The following is a 20406-nucleotide window of genomic DNA, read 5'->3' as shown; positions in this document are numbered from 1 at the left end:
CGTATATACGCGCTTAAAAACCCACGGGCGTTTTTACGCGCGTATATACGCGCGTAAAAACGCACCTACAAAAGATAGAACATATTGGTGGCAATGGACATGGTCACGCGTTTTTTTTACGCGCGTATATACGCCCGTGTGACTGAGGCCTGAGGTTGAACCCCCACGATCAAAGTGATGAGACATTCTAGTGATATACCATTGCTTTATGATCATGGAGGTTCCTAGTGATATGCCGTCACTTTGTAGGATGGAAATACCCAGTTAAAGGTCACAAGAGATTGCTAAGAGGTGATACTGTGCAATGTTAAAAAATATGCTATACAGATACTTAGAATAATCTCTAAATAAATACAGAGATTTCCTGTAAAATGTGATAATTTTTTTTTCCATAAAAATGACCAATTACAAATCGCACAGTAAATCCGGATCATTAAGTACAAATTGAGTTCATACATTTAACAAATAAAAATATAAATTCAGAACAGAAATATATAAATTCAGAATATCATCAGAAAATGCCGACATTTATAAATACTATGTCTGAGGAAGTGCTGAAGTTTCAGAAGGGGTCTCCTGGGATATGGCAGTCTCTTCTGTATCTTCTTGTTGAGGATAGACATCTTTTAGTAGCAATGAGAATGATGTTTCGAGAGTCCTAAGTGTACCCAGCTCCTGGTTACTTGTCCCTTGTGACGCATTGTCCATCAGGTAGTGGCAAGGGTCATCAGTTACTCCTATTCCACAGCAGTTGTGCTTGTCGCCACTCGCAGGAGGCTTTTCCTGAGGATTCCTCTTATCATGGGCTTTTGCTGGATCTATTTTGCCTTCTATAGTTCGTGCAAGCATGTAGCTTACTTTCCTTTGATGGGCCAAAGCCTCTTCCTTATCATTAAGCTACAAGTCAAACACTACAATTATTATTATATGTATACTGTATGCATCATATGCACCAGGCTGCTGTATTTTCATATGGGCGGTAGGGAAAAAAAAAATATTAATAAACATACATATACCAACAACACCGGGGTGGAACAAAAAAGAAAAAAAAACTACACCATCTTGAAAAAGGGCGATGATACAAAAGGAAAAAAAAAAAAAAAAAATCAAAACAAAGTGCAAAATCTCTGGTCTTGAAAGGGTCACTCTAATGCGTATGAGGACATACATTAGAGAGAAGCAATGCCAGAAGTATCTGGTAATGACTCATTCCCCTGTCCTAAGTCAAACTTAAGCATATTTGCACACACTTGAGCGAACTATGCTTTTTTTTTTTGCGAGTGCTTCACCATATTTTACTGAACTGCATGTTCATTTGCACACAGCAAAACAGACACACCGATTAAGTCTTAATGCATTCCAGATGTGTTCTATGTCCTGCGCAATTATGCAATGTTTCACGCACGTTCTTGTGTATTGCGTGCACATTTGCGCACCCACCATTTACTTCAATAGGGACCTTTGGTGTGCAAATATGTAGAAAAATAGAATGTTTTTTGCGACTGAAATGCACGCAAAATACGGAAATGTGAACTAACCTATTGATAGCAATGGGTTCTATTCTCTGCATATGCCCATGTGAAGCAGCCTAAGGCAGTAAACACACACGATAATCCAACCTAGTGGATACTGCCAAAATCACCTGCATGTAGACACTTAAGTTAATAGTCATATGAAATTTTATTGCAACACAGAAAATAACTTGCATGCGATTTTAACCTACGGTGTTGTCTAGCCTTGAATCTTCAATACACTGAAAACGGACTGTTGATGTCTAATGTAAAACCAACCTCTCTACCAGCTAATAAATTAAGCTACAAGAGGCTGTAATCCATAGCACTACTCCAAGATGGCAGGATACAAATTCATTCATTCTAGCCACAGGGATTATTCCGATTGACAGACTGAGTTGGGATGAAATTTTTTTTCTTAAATGGGGAAAATTGGCTTCTACCTCATTGGGGTATTTTTTTGCCTTCCTCTGGATCAACATTGGGGGGTAATGGGCTAAACTGGATGGACATATGTCTTTTTTCAGCCTTACATACTATGTTACTATGTTCACATGTGCACTGGCATAAACTAGTGGGTATCCTGTAGCAAGCGGAGGTACTCCTCTCCTGATAGCTTACCTTTTTTACCTGTATTAATAAAATAAAAAATACTATGATTTAAATGTTTTATTCTCACTTACCAGGTCAATTAATAACCTAAAAATTTCTTGAGGGTCATCCACAGCGTCTAGGGTCATACTGTCAGCTGCTGATACTAGCATGCCCTTTAGTTTCTGACCTAAACTTCTGTTTTTCGCTCCAGAAATTGTTTGCTCTAAAACAGAAAACACAGAAGCACACATGAGCATACATTAGTACATTATAAATGAATGTGTAATATAAACATGGCAACTAGTTAAATCTGATAACTACAAATGATACCTGCATCTGTACTAATAAGGCACAGAAAGGTATGTAGTATTACATGATTCCCAAGAATCTGAAGAAAATGTAGTGTGATAAACGTCCTGCACACCAGAAATATGACTAGCACAAAAATAGATGTAGCCGGCTCAATGTGCAAACATTCTTGTTCCTTTACTTGAAGTTTTCACCTAAAAGCTTGAGACAATAAAATGGGGTTTGCTCAGATCGGACAACCCCATTAAAGTCAACCTGTCCACCTTCAAGCACTATAAATAGGGATGAGTGAGTATACTCGCTAAGGCACTACTCGCTCGAGTAATGTGCCTTAGCCGAGTATCTCCCCGCTCGTCCCTAAAGATTCGGGGGCCGCCGCGGGGCGGGGAGCTGCGGGGGAGAGCCGGGAGGAACGGAGGGGAGATCTCTCTTTCCCTCTCTCCCGCCCGCTCTCCCCTGCTCCTCGCCGCAACTCACCTGTCAGCTGCAGCGGGTCCCGAATCTTTAGGGACGAGCAGGGAGATACACGGCTAAGGCACATTACTCAAGCCAGTAGTGCCTTAGCGAGTATACTCGCTCATCCCTAACTATAAACTAAGTTATGGTGCTGCACAGAGACGACAGGAAGCCGAGGGACACTTTTTTTTAACCCTTTGCAATCCAATTTTGGATTCGGGGTTTCCTAGGGGGCTTTCTCTTTCTGCCATTATACAATGACGCCATCTGCTGGCTAGTGCCAGTACTTCGGTATGGGACATGCTGGAGAGGCCCCCCGACAACAGAGCGGCCAGTAATCTACAGTAAGAATACCCTGCCGGACGTCTTCCGATATCGGAGCTGTACAACTTTCAATCAGAATGTCGTCAGACAGTGGATTGGAAAGGGTTAATACACAGTCACTTCCCCGCTGTCCACTGATGACATCTGTACACGGTCTGAAAATCTAACTCTTCAGACGGTTGTGCATGGACAGCGGGAAAGTACTAAAAGAATCACATTCCCCACCTTACCGTTACTTCCTTGTACAGCACTATATTTTAGTTTATGGTGCTGCTCGGGGAGGACAGGCCCCCTTAAAGTGTTTAAGTATGCAACAATAATAATGAGTAAATGCAAACACTCCCTACAATAGGGATTACTACCATCCACTTTAAGACGTCTCCAGCTGTTTAGTTTTTTGCTCCCTTTCTTGCACAGTTGCTCAATTTCACTAAGAGGCAAAGTCACATCATTCCTCCGCTTAAGTTGCTGCTCAAAGGCAATCCGAAAAGCATCAGCCATGATATAGGCTTCTTCCTTAGTCTTCTTCTCCACTTCAAGCTGCATAACAAAATTAAGGAGAATTTCAGCACACCATAAATAAATACAGGTCATTGTTTATGTCACATAAATAGTGCTTTACTGTACACAAATGCCCTATTTGTTGTCCTATCAATCCTTTGACTTTTCAGCATTAAGTGGATCTAAAACAGCTGATGGACAAGGTCCTAAGCAGCTTCCTCTACTGATCAGATATTGATGACGTATCCCAAAGGCAGGTAATCAATACCAAAGTCCCCAAAAAAACTTTAGCTTACAAGAGACAAGTATAGGATGTGTTGTCATGGTGACCAATGAGTCAAGACTAATGACTTACATTAAGTTCTCCTTTAATTCTAACCTCTCACTTCCACATCAGAACTTTCTCCAGAGCCACACCAGGTCTGTGGAATGCATTACCCCAGGCAATCAGCATTTATTCAACAATGAGTGTAGTTTGCCTCTTTGCGAGTAGCGAACCGTAGAATGCACAGTATCTTTTCTTTGCCTCTCGCTCGTTCTTCGCCCCTTTGAGGATCAAGTCTGTCTTTTCCCTCAGCTCCTACAGAAATCAGCTGCCCTCAACAAGCAGAGCTCTGACTTACCTAATGTCAACTAGTAAGTCCATATCTGGTTTTCAGCACAGCATACCTGTTACAGTAAAGGGGCATCATCCTACCTAAATTGGTAACGCCCTACTAAGTATGCAGATACTTTCTTACAAATCAGCAACTTCTTTGGCCTTCCTCCTGATAGGCTCACTTTCCAGTCTTTATCATTTCTAATCTTTTACAGAAAGCCTAATTTTGCAGCAGTCAATAGTTTTAGTGGGTGCAAGGAAGCGACAAGTCCAACAGGCTGCCCACACCTCCTTTTCCCATCCCCTTTGGTATTACACTACAACATCCTAAGGTCTTGTCTGTGAAATTGGGCAACACAGCAAGAAAATAGGATTTTTGTTACTTACAGTAAAATCCATTTGTCGTCACGTTCATTTGGGTACACAGCACCCACCCAGTTGCTTATTCTTCCCTAGCATTGGTGGCATTTTCTCAAGACGCCATCCGCAATTCGATCTGTTTTTTTTTCAGTACACAAATACGTTTTTTTTCTGATGGTCTGTCTTTATCACCTACATGTATTAACCCTTTCCAATCCACTGTCTGACATCTAAAGACATTCTGATTGAAGGCTGTAAAGCTCCAATGTCAGAAGATGTCCGGCAGGGTATTCTTACTGTAGATTACTGGCTGCTCTGTTGTCAGAGGCCTCTCCAGCATGTCACATACCGCAGTACTGGCTCTAGCCAGCAGATGTCACCATTGTATAATGGTAGAAAGAGAAAGCCCCCTAGGAAACCACGAATCCAAAATGGGATTGCAAAGGGTTAATTTGTTCTTACTGCTTACATACAAATAGATTTAGCTCAGTGCTTGCAGGAGGGATATAGCTGGTAGGAGGGACTAACTTTTTCTTTGCTTATTGTGTGCCACTTACTAGCAGGATCTATACCCAAGGTCTTGGTATGTCCCCCAATGAACGTCCCGAAAAATGGATTTTACAATAACAAAAATCCTGTGTTACTATTACAATACTTAGTCTGGGTGTACTCTGATTTGTAAAGTGCTGCAGAATATGTTTCGATATATAAGGATTATTATTAGTATATGTTCACACGGGCAAAATTCACCACAGAAAAGAATGCCGGAAAAAAAAAAAAAAGGCAAATCCATAGCAGTTTTCAGTGTGGATCCGCACACAGAATTTCCTGACAATAGGCAAAATCAACATGCAGAATTCCAATGTGGAACCTATTTTCCATATTGGAATTCAGCACCAGATTTTATCCATAGAGTGCACAAATTCCCCATGTTGATCTGTGCCAAAAAACACGGATTTTGACATGGTTTTCAGAGGCGGAATTCACGCAGAAAATTCCACAGTGAATACTGCTATGTGAACATACCCCCTCCCTTACAAGTATTCATGAAAGACAGCTGACTGGTCCTGGTTTCCTTTTTACAGACTGGTAATGCTATTACAAAGAGCACAGTCAAACCCCTGTAATAAAGCAAAGTGGTAACTAACAACCTTTTAGATAAAGTGCAGCTATCTGAAAGAAAGAATGTAAAGAATAATTCTAACAGAATATTTACCTCTTGCCGGAGCTGTAGTTGCTGTTTTCGGGTAGCAGCCGACATTTTAGCACACAAGCAGGGCTCTCCTCCAGGACAACATGTACAGGCGCCAAGCACTGCAAGCTAAACACAATTATACAAGCCTCAGGTTGGAACATTATGTACATCACTAGGCTCAGCTGCAGATTACACAGTCATTTGTTCTTCATGGGGTCTTACAAGTAGATTTTCACTTTTAGTTACACACTTCAAGTCTACATAACAGGATTTTTTATTACTCTCGGATGTTTATTAAAGGCCAAAGCAAAGACCTCAGGTATAACTCCTACCACTAGGAGGCAGACACTAAGCAAAAGGAAGAATTGACTCCTCCTACCAGCTATACCTCTCCTGTAGCCTCTTAGCTAAATCAGTTTGTACATAAGCAGTAGGAAAGGAAATGGCTAACTGAATATAAAAAAACTTGAAAACATACCACTAAACAAAGAAGTGAAGCAGAAATCTCAGAACACAGAAACAGCCGGTTCCCCTGAACAATGTGTGGGTGCTGTCCCCATCCCCCTAATGAACATCCGAAAAAAAACATTTTACGGTAAGTAAAACTTTCTTGGCTGTGTCAGACGGTCAAAAGCATTCCTCTAGAGGTGGACCAAAAGTACCTCAAATGTGATCAGGCTACTGCCACCTGCAGAATCCTGGAACCAAAAACAGCATCAGAAGATTCAAAAGTATGCACTCTATAAAACTTTGTGAAGGTGTGAATGAAGACCAGGTCACAGCCTTGCTAATCTGGAGAGCAAAAGAATTCTGGGACACCGCCCAGGATGCACCCGCTGTCTGTGTGGAGTACACCATCACCGAATGGAGCCTTGGCACAATAGGCCTCCATAATCACTGAACAAATCCGTCGTGCGATAGTGGACTTGGAGGCCACCAGACCCGGATGACGGCCGTCAGGGATAATAAACAAAGAATCCAAAACACAGGAAGGATTCAGTACAGGAAAGATAGATCCGCATTGCACAGACGACGTCAAATTTGTGCAGACATCGCTCCGAAGGGTAAGCAGGCTCCAGACAGCAGAATGATGTCCTCCACTGAAATTGAAGGAGGAGACCACCTTGAGAAGGACAAATGGAACCAGGCAGAGAACTGCCTTGTCCTGATAGAGCGCCAAAAAGGGAAAACTGCATGCTAATGCAGCAAAGTGATGGCTATCAGGAAGGCACTTTTTAAAAGATGGCAAACAGAGGGAAATTTCTACCGTCGAGCCAATGCACAATTGTAATGCATCTAGGACCAAATTTAAGGTCCTGAGGTGAATGGTAAGGAGGGCAGCATGTGCCACTCCCTGAAGAGAGGTACGCACTTTGGATTTGGAAGTTAGGGTGTCAGAGAGAGAGAGGATGAGGGACCCGATCGATACCGCCTCCATTATACATTTCTTACAGATAGACTAATCCGAGCGCTGTCACAGCTACAAACACTTGTCCCAGGCTTCTGTACGCACGCCCTGCTCTAACGTCCCACCACTCTACAATACTCATACACACTCACTGTCACCACTAGCTTTTGTTTCCCAGGTATAATACAACCCAGACTTATGAATTATTAACACAATCTTTGGAGTTATGGTTCATTTTAAAATGGTCAAGGTTTGACTAATAAAGTAATTAATAATAAAATTAAAAAATTAAAAAAAGATACCAGATTTGAGATGTTCAGCCCAAGTTTCTGATTGTGTGGAGTCACTGGAAAAAAACAGGAAAGTCCATATGCCGTAGTTCACCTCCGAAGGTCTAACACTGGATCTCTCTGACCCCACAGTTTTTAAAGTTTCCCTAGAACACACCTCCCGCCACCCCTCTAAGGTCATTCAGAGAGGGGTAGGGTAAATGTGCATGTACCTGTGAAAAAACATAATTCTCCATTTTAGCCATAACTCCACAGGAGATCCTTCGATTGGGAATATATGCCCAGCATATTTCCACTTATGATTTTATCTATTCAGCGATATCAAGCGTGACACGGAAATTATAACCAGAAACCTGGATACACCATTTAGGGGTGTTCTGGGGCTCACACCTCAATGAGTTTAGATGCATTTTATTCAGCTGGCCCGCTTGATTCCGAAAATATAATTTAAATCGGGCTAGAACCTTCACAGGACCAATAATCATAGTTAAAAGATTTTTCCCTAATTTGAAAGCTGGAGCAAGAGCGTCTGTGAGAATCTAGCTTCTAGTAGGAGAATTTCCTTTCAACTTCATTAACAAGTAAATGGTCAACCAATTTGGTTTCCCCAAGCGAATTCTAAATAAAAAAGACAAGTGGAGCCAGGAAGGCAAGAAGAATGGAAGGTGCTTTTTCATTGTGGTCCAGAGTAAGGCCAGACAATTGCCTTTCTAAATGCAAATATTCAAAAGGCAGGGAGCACTGAGAAACTTTACAAAGTGGATTGCAGAATAGCTAGGTCTGACACTGGAAGAAGGATAGGATAATGGTAATAGAAAAATGCATTGGTTGGAGGAGATTATTATACTGCTTGCTTCATCTGAAGGACTTTAGCTTCCTCTTGCATCTACCATAGGGTCTTGGTTTCTTGGCCCTGAGCATAGTCTGGACAACGGGGTCCAGAAATCCTTGTGCTTTCAAGACTGGGGATTCAACAGCCACACCATCAAATGTAACATATGTAAATGTGGGTGAAGAGCTAGGCCCTGCTGCAGCAGATCTTGTCTGAGTGGCTGGGGCCAAAATGTGTTGACCAGTAGGGACACAAGATCAGCATACCAAGGATGATGTGGCCAGTCTGACACTGTGAGGATCATTGGGACGCTCTACATCTTGCCTTTCTTAAGGAGCCATGGGATCAGAGGTATCGGTAGAAAGGCATACAGGAACAAGAACTGGTTCCATAGGATCACCAGGTCATCCACCTCGAATGTTTGAGGATTGCGAGTCCGTGTGGCAAAGAACGGGAGCTGACTGTTGAGCCTAGATGCCAGCAGATCCATGTCCAGCATACCCGATTTGATGCATAGGTCCATGAAGACTTTCTCATGTAGTGTCCACTCCCCTGGGTCTACTGTTTCCCGGCTGAGGAAGTCCGCCATCCAATAATTCACTCCCAGAATGTGGATGACTGAGCTGCTGGGACGTGAAAAATCTATTGCATAGCCTGAAGAGATGATCTTGTGCAGCCAGAAATCTTGGGTGGGAGCAACCCACATGTCCCTGAATAGCAGGAGACGCCCTCACCGGATAACCAGGTTGGGGACCATCTTTCTTCCCAAGGAAGCCATTGTTCATGAGGGTTTGGTTGCTTAAGGAAGATGTCAGAAATAGCACAGCGCTTTTTATGGCCCATTAGATGCTGGAGCGATTCCACTTGCCGTGGGCTGGACTTACAAAAGGAATGAGAAGTAGGCAGTTTCTTGGCATTGTACTGATGGGAGGACCTGCATTGTGGAAGATGAAAACTTTTTCTGCCTGTTGCCTCAGAAATTATGTCTAGGCAGCTGCCAAAGAGGCTAAGTCCTGTAAAGGGAAGGCCGTTGAGTGACTTTTTGGAGGGATGGTCTGCAGACCAAAACACTTTAGCCACAAATTGTGGCAAATTGGCACAGAAGGCGTGGAGGAACAAGCTAGTAACCTGGTGGCATGCATGGAAGCCTCACAGAGGAATTTGACTCCCTGGGAGAGCTGAAGAGCCAGCTCAGCTAACTTCTCCTGTGGGATACTGGAAGGGTGCCTTGACGTAGTTGTTTTGCCCATTTGGATGCGGCCCTCCTAATCCAGGATGAGGTATCTTTTAAAAGACCCAGGGGCCAGACAATTGGCCCAGCAATTATTGGAGCGATAATAGCTCAGTCAATGGAGACGCAGTCATTCATAGGAGAACGACCACCAGTTTACACAGGCCGATCGTTGTTTGATTTTTATGCCTGCATAAACTACATGATGAATGATAAATTAACAAATTAACAAATTGTGATTCCTTGTTCAGTTGCTGGCAGCATTTACACTGAACGAGTATCGTTCAGATTCGAACAATCCAGAGATAATCTAAACGATAATCGTTCTATGTAAAAGGGCCCTAAAGCTACATTCAAGCTGCCACTGGTTTCCTGTTAATATGGAGCAGTGCATTGTGTGAGTTCAGATAGTTATTAAAATTAGTGCAATGTGTTTAGATCATACGTCTGATAATAAAGTAGCGATAAAGTGCTTCCAAATCCTATGGCAAAAAGCAAAACTAAAGTTGTTGTCCCATATAAATTTTTATTTAGGAAACAGGTTCCGCATGGCAATAAAAAAAACAAACAAACAAAAGAAACAAAACAAGCCAACAGCCCTGGTCTTCCCTGTGACATACTGTTTACAGGCTGTAGCAGCCTGGGTATGGGAAGTCACAGGCTACTGCTGCCAATAACAAGAGCATGGCAATTGAGCACTAAGCTTTTTGATTGGCTGCAGCACTCTGTGACTATGTAACTGCAGGCACGGCTCTAATTGAAATCAACTCGAGCTGTGCCTACAGTTACAAGCACCAGCCACTACGCAGAGATTGGAGTGGAGACTTCCGCTCAGCCCTCTCCGTATTTGCAGCATTGACAGCATGCACCCGAGCAACGGACCCCAGCCGATCAACTATTGATGACCTATCCTGATGATAAGTCACCAGTAGTATTCTCCCTGGAAAACCCCTTTAATTTAAATAATAATAAATAAAAGTTATTTCTCTTGAAAAGCAGGGATGTAAAAAACAAAGTTGAAAAAGAAAAAATTGGCTGGTCGTTCAAGGGTTAAACTTTCATGTACCTGCTTTTCAGGTTTGTGCTAAACTTTTCCCCCTCAAAACATTGATTAGGATGTTCATGTGAACTCTGTATTTACATACATTTAGGTTAGGGCTATACAACTATTTTAGATATGACCGAGGTCACAAGGCCACAGATCACAGTGTAGCCCTGAAACCTTGCAATTTAATACTAGTCAATGCACTTGCATTGCAACTCACAAGAAGTCTCCCCAAAAAACGGACCTGCAGGTCATAGCAATTTGAAAACTGTGAAGCGAATGCATTGACTACTTTTAGATTGCAAGCTCTCATAGCTACACTTCAATCTTTAGCCAGGTGACCAGTGCAACCGGGCAAGGTTGACATACAGCCCTAGCCTTATTCACTACTAGCTGATATAACCGGCTTCGCCCGAACTAATTTGATACAGGTGTTTATGCGTTATTCGCACAGAAAATTTTGTGACGTCAAGTTTACTTTGGAGTAACCGAAGAATAAAATATGTATACACAGAGGAGCATTAGATTCTCCTCAGGATACATGTACTGATGTCCCTCTGCAGAATGTGCCACCACTCCCGCTCTCATTTAGAATGCTCGCACCAAATTTCACCCCTGTACGATACTGGGAAGTTACATTACATAGGGGTGCACTTACTTTTGCAATTAGCATTGAATAATCAAGTTGTGACCCCTTTCCTTTTTCCATTTAGGACCTAAAGAATGGTCGTGCTAAATTTCATGTTTGTACAACACTTGGAAGTTAGAGAATTAGATTAGGTACATTACACAGGGGTGCCAATACTTTTGCACTTGGCATTGAATAATCAAGTTGTGACCCCTTTACAGTCATTCAGTTGCTAGCAGTGGTTACACTGAACAATTATATTTTATTTCCACATGATCTAGCAATTAACTGAACAATAATGGTCCCATGTAAAATGGGGGTCTTTAGGCAGAAGAACTTGCTCAGGTTTACAATTGCTTTCCTGTACCACCTGGTCTCCTAATACAATATAAATGAGTATAAAAACAATGAAACAGCAGAACCAGCTGAAAGGGAGAGGCCTTCTGAATATCACTGTACTATATAGTGTCATAGCTAATGTACTTACTTCAAGTGCTGTGACTTCCATTAGACTGCTTTTATCGAGAGAGACACTATCCTGGAAGATTTTCTGCTGCTTCACATCAAGCATCGCTAACAGCTCCTGGCATTGCTGGTTTATAACTACACCAAAGTAGAGAAAAGATGGGTTAACTCTAGAGATGAGCGAGCACGCTCGTTTAAGGCAAATACTCGAGCGAGCATCGCTCTTCTCGAGTAACTGCTTACTTGTCCGAGCAATTGCAGGGGGGCGGCAGGGAGGAGAGAGATCTCTCTCGCTTCTCCCCCCTGCTGCCCCCCCGCATTTGCTCGGACGAGTAAGCAGTTCCTCGAGGAGAGTGATGCTCGCTCGAGTATCTGCCTTAAACGAGCGTGCTCGCTCATCTCTAGTTAACTCAAAATACAAGTTTCCTGACACTATCTAAAACGAGTGACACAAACAGGACAAATTAGTCTACTCCTTTGTTAAGGGATAGAATATTTTCTAGAAACCATAGGATGGCCATAAGGGGTAATAAAAGTAGATTGTTACTAATAATTTCATAAGAAAATCCTGTTCAAGTTATAAAAAAAAAACAAAAAAACTAGCTTCTCCCATTCTTACTTGAGTTTTCAGACTTCAGGACCTTCACTTCATTTGTCTGTAGCTCTAGACTTTCCTTCAGTGCTACATTTTCACACTGTACCCTAAGAGAAAATAAAACACTATCTTGTCAATTTCCACCTAAATCACTCAAAAGCAAAGTAAAAAGAAAAAATAACGTATGATGAATACATTGGTATAAAAGGAGCCAAGTATTGCTATGGAGAGGCCTTATAAAATTGTGTTAACTGGAAACTGGAAGTTAGTACCACAAAAATGTGATATGGAAAGGAATGGATATGCTGTTAGGTTTATAACAATGGATAATGTTTAAGAGTGTACCGTATTTTTCGCTTTACAAGACGCACTTTTTCCCCCTCCAAAGCGGGGGTGGGGGGGTGGGGTGGGGGAGTTGCTGCGTCTTATAGTGCGAATGTGCCAAAAATTTGTTACGATCGCCATTTTTAGCACGAACGCGATTTAGTTAGCGCGATTGCGTGTTAAACTTGCGATCGCACGAACAAATGTGCGACCAGTCTCCTCCCCACTGCCTCCCATACATACCTCTGATTGGTCGTGAGCGCCGGCGGGTACTACTGCTGCTCCCTGCCTCCCCGCTGTGATATGGAGCGCCGGTTTTTCAGACCTCTGCTCCGACACCCAGCACTAACCCTGCACTGTCCCTGGGTGAGTTCAATTTTTTTCCCCCTATTTTCCCGCTCTAAAACGGGGGTGCGTCGTATAGACCAGTGCGTCTTATAAAGCGAAAAATACGGTATCTTGCCCACTGTATTCCATTTCTGGAGCAGAGAAACTGATGTAAAACTGAAATAAATGGGTCAATTACCGCCCTCCCTCTGTGAACCCTTTACATGCCATGATCCACATAGATCGTGGCATGTAGGGCGTTAACAGCGGGGGTCGCTGTCCTCAAGTACCCTCGCTGATGCAGCAGGAGGCTGGCTATCACTAACAGCCGGCTCCCGATGCCAGATGGCGCGGGCTTACTTCTGATCCTGCGCCATCCACATGAAGTAAGCTTACATTCTGTCGCATTAAGTACCACGCTGCCATGATGTAACCTTACGTCCTGTGGCTTTAAGGGATTAATGGGAAGACAACCAATGCTCATGTGATCCATTAGGGAATATGGTCGTCATAGAAAAGGTTTCCTCTGGTGGGCTCCAGTGGTCCATGTATTTCATGGATGGCAATTCATTTGAGCAGTGGAAACATCGAGATAGATAAGACTTTATCATTGACCCCTAACAACATACACCGAAAGCTACTGCTCCGAAAGGTCAACAAATGGATTTAACATTCTGTACACAGTGGGAACGTACAGTACATTATACATGGGCCACAAAACCAGACACGTTACGTTTATAAATGGAGTCCAAATCTCTAATTCTCATAAAACATAATATAATCGGAGGTCCTGGACGTGACAGACGTACCGTTCATACTTCTCCTTCCACGACTCCTCCAGGTTCTTAAGCCTCACTTTATCAAACTCAATTTCCCACTGCAGAACATTTATCTCCTGCATGGAAAGATACAGTAATGATTATTAAATAGGTAAACGCCATACTTAAATATTGTCTTTTATACTCAGATATTTCACAGGTTTATTGTTTGTTCAATGGTTAATGAACAGAAGAAGCAGAGTGTAAAGCTGACAGCGCTGACTGACAAATGATGCCCTGGTACAGGTCCTAGCAGGTTACTTACATGTAAGAGTTGTGTAAAAAGGCGACTCCCACAAGAATAATCCTGGAAAGTCAGGACCAGCGACTGCGATCACCTCACTTCTGGGAGGTGACCTGTCAATAGCTGCTGCACAACCTGACCCAAAGTAAACAATGAATGTGCTGCCAACTGGCTAAGAAAGCTGACAGTATGTGTATATACATGTAGCAAACTGAAGAAATGGCGGCACTCCGTCATCTTTAAGGTCCTTTATTAAATGGCAGCACATAACTGCAGATCAAACTGTGGGAGTAGGGTTAGTGACCCCAAGCATGGCTGACAGCTGCTCCGCGTTATCGACACTTCATGCAAAGGCAAAAATGAAGCATGGATAACACGAAAAAAATACTTTGGCGAGTGGCGCGATTTGTTATATTTGATACATATGTATGGACTTTAAGTGCAGAGCACCACCAGAAAAGGCTAAAAGTGCTCCCTAATTGAGCTGTGTTGGAGCTTGGCAAAATGTGGCTGTTGTCCGTAAGGGCGGCTACCCACGAGCGTATGCGCAAAAAGCACACGAAAGCATGACTTTGTTGCACCACAAACGTCACGTTATCGCACATGTATCTGTGCATTTTACTGTACTTTTTACGCTGGTTCCGTTCATATGGGCACGGGACACAGCCACGGCCCAAGTTAAAAGGTTTTGTAGTTTAAGTAGTCCCCGGTGTATTCTTTTCTGCACAAAATTGAACCCCACCCCCCTGCCTTAGACTACTATGGGGCCTTTGGTGTGCAAATGCAGACCAAAATAGAGCATGCTACAGAGTTTTCTAGCGCATACAAATCAAAATAAGAGCTGATACTGGGAGGCCCACTGCTGCCCCCCTGCCATCAGCTGCTATGGCTGGGAAAGAAAAGTTAGTCCCCATTCCCTAGTATAGGCATTCCTTGTCACTCACTGAAATTAATGTTCTATGCTCTACATCGGGTTCCCCAACTCCAGTCCTCAGAGACCCCCTACAGGTCATGTTTTCAGGATATCCTATGGTAAGAACACCTGTGGCAATGTCTGAGGCGCCGACGATAATTACATCTGTTGTCTGTGCTAGGCTGTTTTGGTAGCTCACATTCACTTTTTAAAGGGAATTACAGAAATAGCTAGTTTGACCGTTTCCGTAATTCCGGCCACGAGTTGACGTAATACAGAAGCATGCATTCTCAGTTACTTAGCAACCGATATAAATGTATGTGATCGGACCAGCTAGAGATACTAGTAGAGGTGTAGACTTTTAGGTGTAGGTAGAGAAGGCTCAGTCATTTCCACTGCTGCTATATGGGAATAAAATGACAGGAGGTACATGTATGTATGTATGTATGTATGTATGTATGTATGTATGTATGTGAGACTGACCTTTTCTAGGATTCTTCGCTGATTTTCTGCTTTCTGAAGCATGACCTTAGTGTGACTTGTGGCTTTATCAAACACCGCCTGAGAGAATGCACCAGATTCATGTGTCAGCATCCAGATCATACAAACAAGTCCCGCTATTCGCTTTATAGTTCTCAGTTATTCTCTTACCAAGATCACTATTCTACTAACTGAACTGCTGATTATATAGACTTGGAAGAAAATAAATGGTCTTAACCCTTTCCAATCCACTGTCTGAAGACATTATGATTTAAGGCTGTACAGCTCCAATATTGGAAGACGTCCGTTGGGGTTCTCTTACTGTTTATTGCTAGTCTCTCTGCTGTTGGAGCCTATCCAACGTGTCACCTCATGCAGTACTGGCTTTAGCCAGCAGATAGCGCCATTGTATAACGGCAGAAAAAGAGTAAGCCCCCTAGGAAAACCAGGATACAAATTGGATTGGAAAAAGTTAAAAGAAGTTGACTAAATAAGGAAACAACAAAGTAATCAGCAAATTGCCACAGGTGCAGCTGATGAAGATATATTTCCCTGCAGTACCTGATGCAGAAGAAATGTGACATTACACATAGTGGAAAGAAAAGAAAAAGAAGAAGAAAGGCCAATCATATAATACAGGATCACACCAAGTATGCCAGAGCAAGGAGCATTTTCCGAGGAAGCTCTCCGCACCAGTTGGCAGGGAGGTCCTCGGTGGCGGTATAGCCTGTAGGGTATGATCGGGGATTGTTCAGTTGGGACAACCCGTTTAAGTGTGCTCAACTAAGGCATTATAGTTTTATCTCCCCCTGTAAGGCTGGGTTCACACGGAGCGGATTTGCCGTGGAAATTCCGTCCGGAATTTTGCCGCGGCAAATCCGCCTGCGGCTGCTAATCCTGGGATTAGCCAGCCATGTGGACGAGATTTCTCAGAAATCTCGTCCACAGGGGACGGCAAATCCGCCGCGGCAAAGCCGGCGCTGCGGCGCGGATTCGCTGGCCGCAGCATGTTCATTTTTTTTCTTTTTCTGCTGCAGCCACGCTCTCCTCTATGGGAGCGCCGACCGCAGAGGAAGAGCAAACGGTCAGGCCGCTTCAAAATCCGCGGCTAAGTGCCGCAGGTTTTGAAGCAGTGCTTCTACCGGCGGAAATCTCACATTTTTTTTGCTGCGGCCAAACTGCAAGATTTCCGCCGGGAATTCGGCATGTGAGAACCCAGCCTAAATAAGCTCCCCTAATACAGCAAAGTATAGTGTAATACAGGAAGGAAGCCTACCTGTAGGAAGCCTAAAACATTCCTCACCAACTTCAGCTTTTATCTAATTTCCCATGAAAATCTGTATTTACCTTTTACATTGCAAAACAAGATCTGCCAATAGCATCTACTGAAAATGGCCCCTCAGCATCCTAGCAATTGTAAGAGAGTCTGTATATTGGGGAAGACATCCGCTAATTTGAAATCAGTAATGGTAGCAATCTTTTGCCATATTGCGTTTTTGAGGGCATCAGTTGTTCGCAGTTCATTGCTGTATTCATGGCCCCACAAGAAGAAACCAGGTGGCGTCTGCACTGGTGATTTTGACGGCCATAGATTTTTCTAAATTAATCATTCACAAAAATGACTGAGTTTTCTCCATGCTGACATTAGAGTGCGGCGTGTTGCACATCTTACCGAGGGTAACTTTCTGTTAGTGCAAACCAATATTTGCTATACAATATGCTATAGGGATCCAAATTCAATGATAGAGGTAAGCTGAGCTCAGGAGACCAACATTAAATCACACAGCATGGGATGTGATCCAAAGTAATCCGTTTATTGATTGACAGACAGCAGCTTTTATAGAGACACGTGATTCTATTTCCAAAATGCCCTTCGACATTGCTTAAATGAAGCAGTTTGCCAGTTATTAACCACACACTGTTTAACTGTGTCTATGTTTGTGGCACACTGAGTCAAACACCTGTATGGCCCTCCTGCAGACGGCCAGGTCGGATCCCGCTGCCAGAATTCTCACAGCGGGATGCAAGCCATGCCCCTGCAGTGACCCACGGCTCACCCGCTCCCAGCGTCTCGCTCCACTGTGCTATGTGCTGGCTGCCGCCCAGCAAGCAGATGTGCAGTGCAGAGTTGCTGTGTCACTAGTGACGTTTCTGTGCAGGCCTCCATGAGGCTCGCACAGAAATAGGACATGCCACGATTTGTTTACAGTGCGTGTTTTCACATGGACAAATCGCAGCTGTCCGCATAGGTTTGCATTATCTAATGTAATCCTATGGAAGCGGGCACAGGCGGAAATTCTGCGGGGAATCTCTCTGTGGAATTTCTGCTCGTGTGCAGGAGGCCCATATCAGTTGGGTCTCGATGTTAAAAGCACAGTCCACTTTGTTGAGAGGTGTGATGTTTAATAAATCTGGGAGAAGTATTGGGGGGGGGGGGTGGATTTATAAAACAAAAACTGGATCCTATGGGCAACAAGGACAGTCACAGCGCAACCTTCATTCCTTTTAGAGCTCTTGAAAAATTGAGTGCGGTGGACAACAATCCCATAGCAACTTTAGACAGCTTTTCTTTCTGCCCAAAATCTTAGTCTAGATCAAATACCATAGGGAATCATACAAAATTTACAACGTAATTGAGGAATGTTTTGGTTTCCCAGCGAGAGAAACACCCGCTATGAAGTTCCAGTTCTATAACTTACCATGTTTTGTAATATCTTCAGTGCTTCATCTTTTCCATCAAGTTGTCTTTGGGAAGCTTCAAGTTCCACTCTTAAAATTTCTACTTCCTGAAGACGGTAGTAATAAACTTCCATTACGTTAAACATCAGAAAACTAATAATACAACAGATTTTTAAAAGATATGACAGAGGAAAGTAAAACTATTTGGACACTCCTATCAGTAAAATAGATAATTTATTAGCATATCACGTGTCCTAAACATAAGATGCAGACCCTTGGAAGTGTCAGCCATGGTTTTTGACAGGAGCTGCACACTATTGGACATACGGGTTATGCCGCTGCACACAAGCAGTCCATCACAAAGCATAATGCATCGGCCCATCTACAGTGCTGCAAGGAGGGTCATCGGACAGTTGAACAATGGAAGAACATTCTATGGAGTGACGGATCACACTACTCCATCTTCAAATCACATGGACATACTTGGGTGTTGGATGCCCGGGGAACACTTTTTGCTCAAGTGTGTTTTGTCAACAGTTCAATATGGCTAAAGTTCTGTTATGATCTGGGGATATTTTACGTGGCATGTCGTCAGTCCGTTGGTTGACATTCAAGACAACATCATGGCAATACTCTTGAAATGGTAAGGAAGCTTCAAGAGTGCAAAAACTTTGAGGTTAAAAGGAGTGCAGTATCTTCTGAAATCCGAAAAGCCGATTTTGTGTCGAAATTTGCAATGATAATGCGGATTTTGACTATCTTTTGCGAAAATGCTGCAGATATTGATGAAAGGAAGTGACAACTGCTCTGAACACAACAGTGGTTGTCACTTCACAGAAGGTTGGGAAAAGCATAAAAGCTTGCACTATATATATATATATATATATATATATATATATATATATATATATATATATATATATATATATAAATAAATAAATAAATAAATAAAATAAATAAATGTTCTGTTTTTAGAGCATTTTCTTTTGGTTCCGCTAGGGGACCTGAACATGCAATTGCATGTTGCTTTAATAATACAGTATGTTAGCAATGTCAAAGTTTTGCAGTGTATCAGTCATTGCTAGCCTACTTAGCTCTGCTATGGTCAGGGTGTAATATTTTTGAATACATGACCTGCCTGGCCTTCACTAAGTATCAGTAACCATGACAACCTATTGGCACCTCACAATCTTGTTGCAAGGGGGCCAATAGGACGTCAACTCTTTATAATGGCTTAAATGATGTGATGAGCATCTAAAATAGTTAAAAGGCCAGGAATGTGTCAACAGTGTAACACAGCTAGCATCTGGTGCGGAGTTTGTCAGCACTATATAAATGAGTAAAATCAAATACATAAAAAAGGAGTAAAATAAATATATCTATGCCATGCCTATTGATCATTTATAGCTGGATTCTACTTTATCAGATTCTGCAGATTGTGGAAAATTTAACACTATGAACCAAAAAGAGAAGAGAGCGCACAAAGCAAAAACAAGTAGAACCTCTGCAACAATGGTCCCACTGTTATAGCATTTATGCTAAGTAACTTGCAATACTGGTTAAGAACAATCCAACACTGGCATCACAGTAAAACTGCTTATTAGTCCACATTCAAAGCATAAAAAATATATATTATACCAAAAAGAAATAATAAAAATGTTTAAATAGATTATATAAATATTACATATACACACATACATACACAGTGATGTAGCAAGTATTCGGTTTTCATAACTTCACGTGTTAGGCCTCCTGCACACAGGCGGGTTGGACCCTGCATGCGGGATTCCCACAGCCGAGTTCGACCCAGTGCCTGGCCAGTGACCAACCACGTACTTGTCCGGCATTTTCTGCGAGTGCTGTGGATGTGCCAGCCAGCATTCTGTCGCACATGTGCAGTAGGTGCCGGCGCTCGGCAATGACGCATATCCCGTGATACTTCCGCAGTGCTTACTGCTGAAGTGCTGCGGGACAGAATGCTTCCATTGACTTCAATGGAAGCTGTCTGTGCGTAGCCTGCACAGAATCGCAGCATGCTGATATTTCTTTTCAGCGAGTGGAAAATCGCAATCTATTTTCGCTCGTGGAGATGAAATGGCATTTTGCCATTGAATGCTATAGGGCGGTATTTGCTGCGGAGTCCGAGGGCGGACACCCACCGCGACTCCGCAATGCAAATCCGCCAGTGTGCAGGAGGCCTTAACTACAACACTTTAAATGAGTAAAACGTGAAGCGCCATGATGTGCCAGTTAACCATTGCTAAACGGCATAGTGTATG

General features: G+C 42.8%; 1 protein-coding gene across 3 annotated transcripts in view; it reads right to left on the bottom strand.

The window, feature by feature from the left end:
- Window positions 1-360: 360 nt before the first annotated feature.
- Window positions 361-20406, bottom strand: part of CCDC125 (coiled-coil domain containing 125) — a 37814-nt gene continuing 17768 nt past the window's right edge. For 2 of the 3 annotated variants that reach the window (XM_066602939.1, XM_066602940.1), the window contains exons 4-12: window positions 18148-18234; window positions 15452-15529; window positions 13803-13888; window positions 12367-12449; window positions 11770-11885; window positions 5870-5974; window positions 3557-3734; window positions 2195-2328; window positions 361-897 (exon numbers count right to left, since the gene is read on the bottom strand). In XM_066602939.1, coding sequence (XP_066459036.1) covers window positions 538-897; window positions 2195-2328; window positions 3557-3734; window positions 5870-5974; window positions 11770-11885; window positions 12367-12449; window positions 13803-13888; window positions 15452-15529; window positions 18148-18234 — 1227 coding nt within the window. In that variant the 3' untranslated portion in view covers window positions 361-537. The remainder of the gene's footprint in view (window positions 898-2194; window positions 2329-3556; window positions 3735-5869; window positions 5975-11769; window positions 11886-12366; window positions 12450-13802; window positions 13889-15451; window positions 15530-18147; window positions 18235-20406) is intronic. The other variant, XM_066602942.1, reaches the window with a different exon arrangement.

This window comes from Eleutherodactylus coqui, chromosome 5 (assembly GCF_035609145.1).
Source record: "Eleutherodactylus coqui strain aEleCoq1 chromosome 5, aEleCoq1.hap1, whole genome shotgun sequence".
Classification (NCBI taxonomy): Eukaryota; Metazoa; Chordata; class Amphibia; order Anura; family Eleutherodactylidae; genus Eleutherodactylus; species Eleutherodactylus coqui.
The sequence above is the reverse complement of the archived record's forward strand: the minus strand, read 5'-3'. Positions and strand labels throughout refer to the sequence as shown.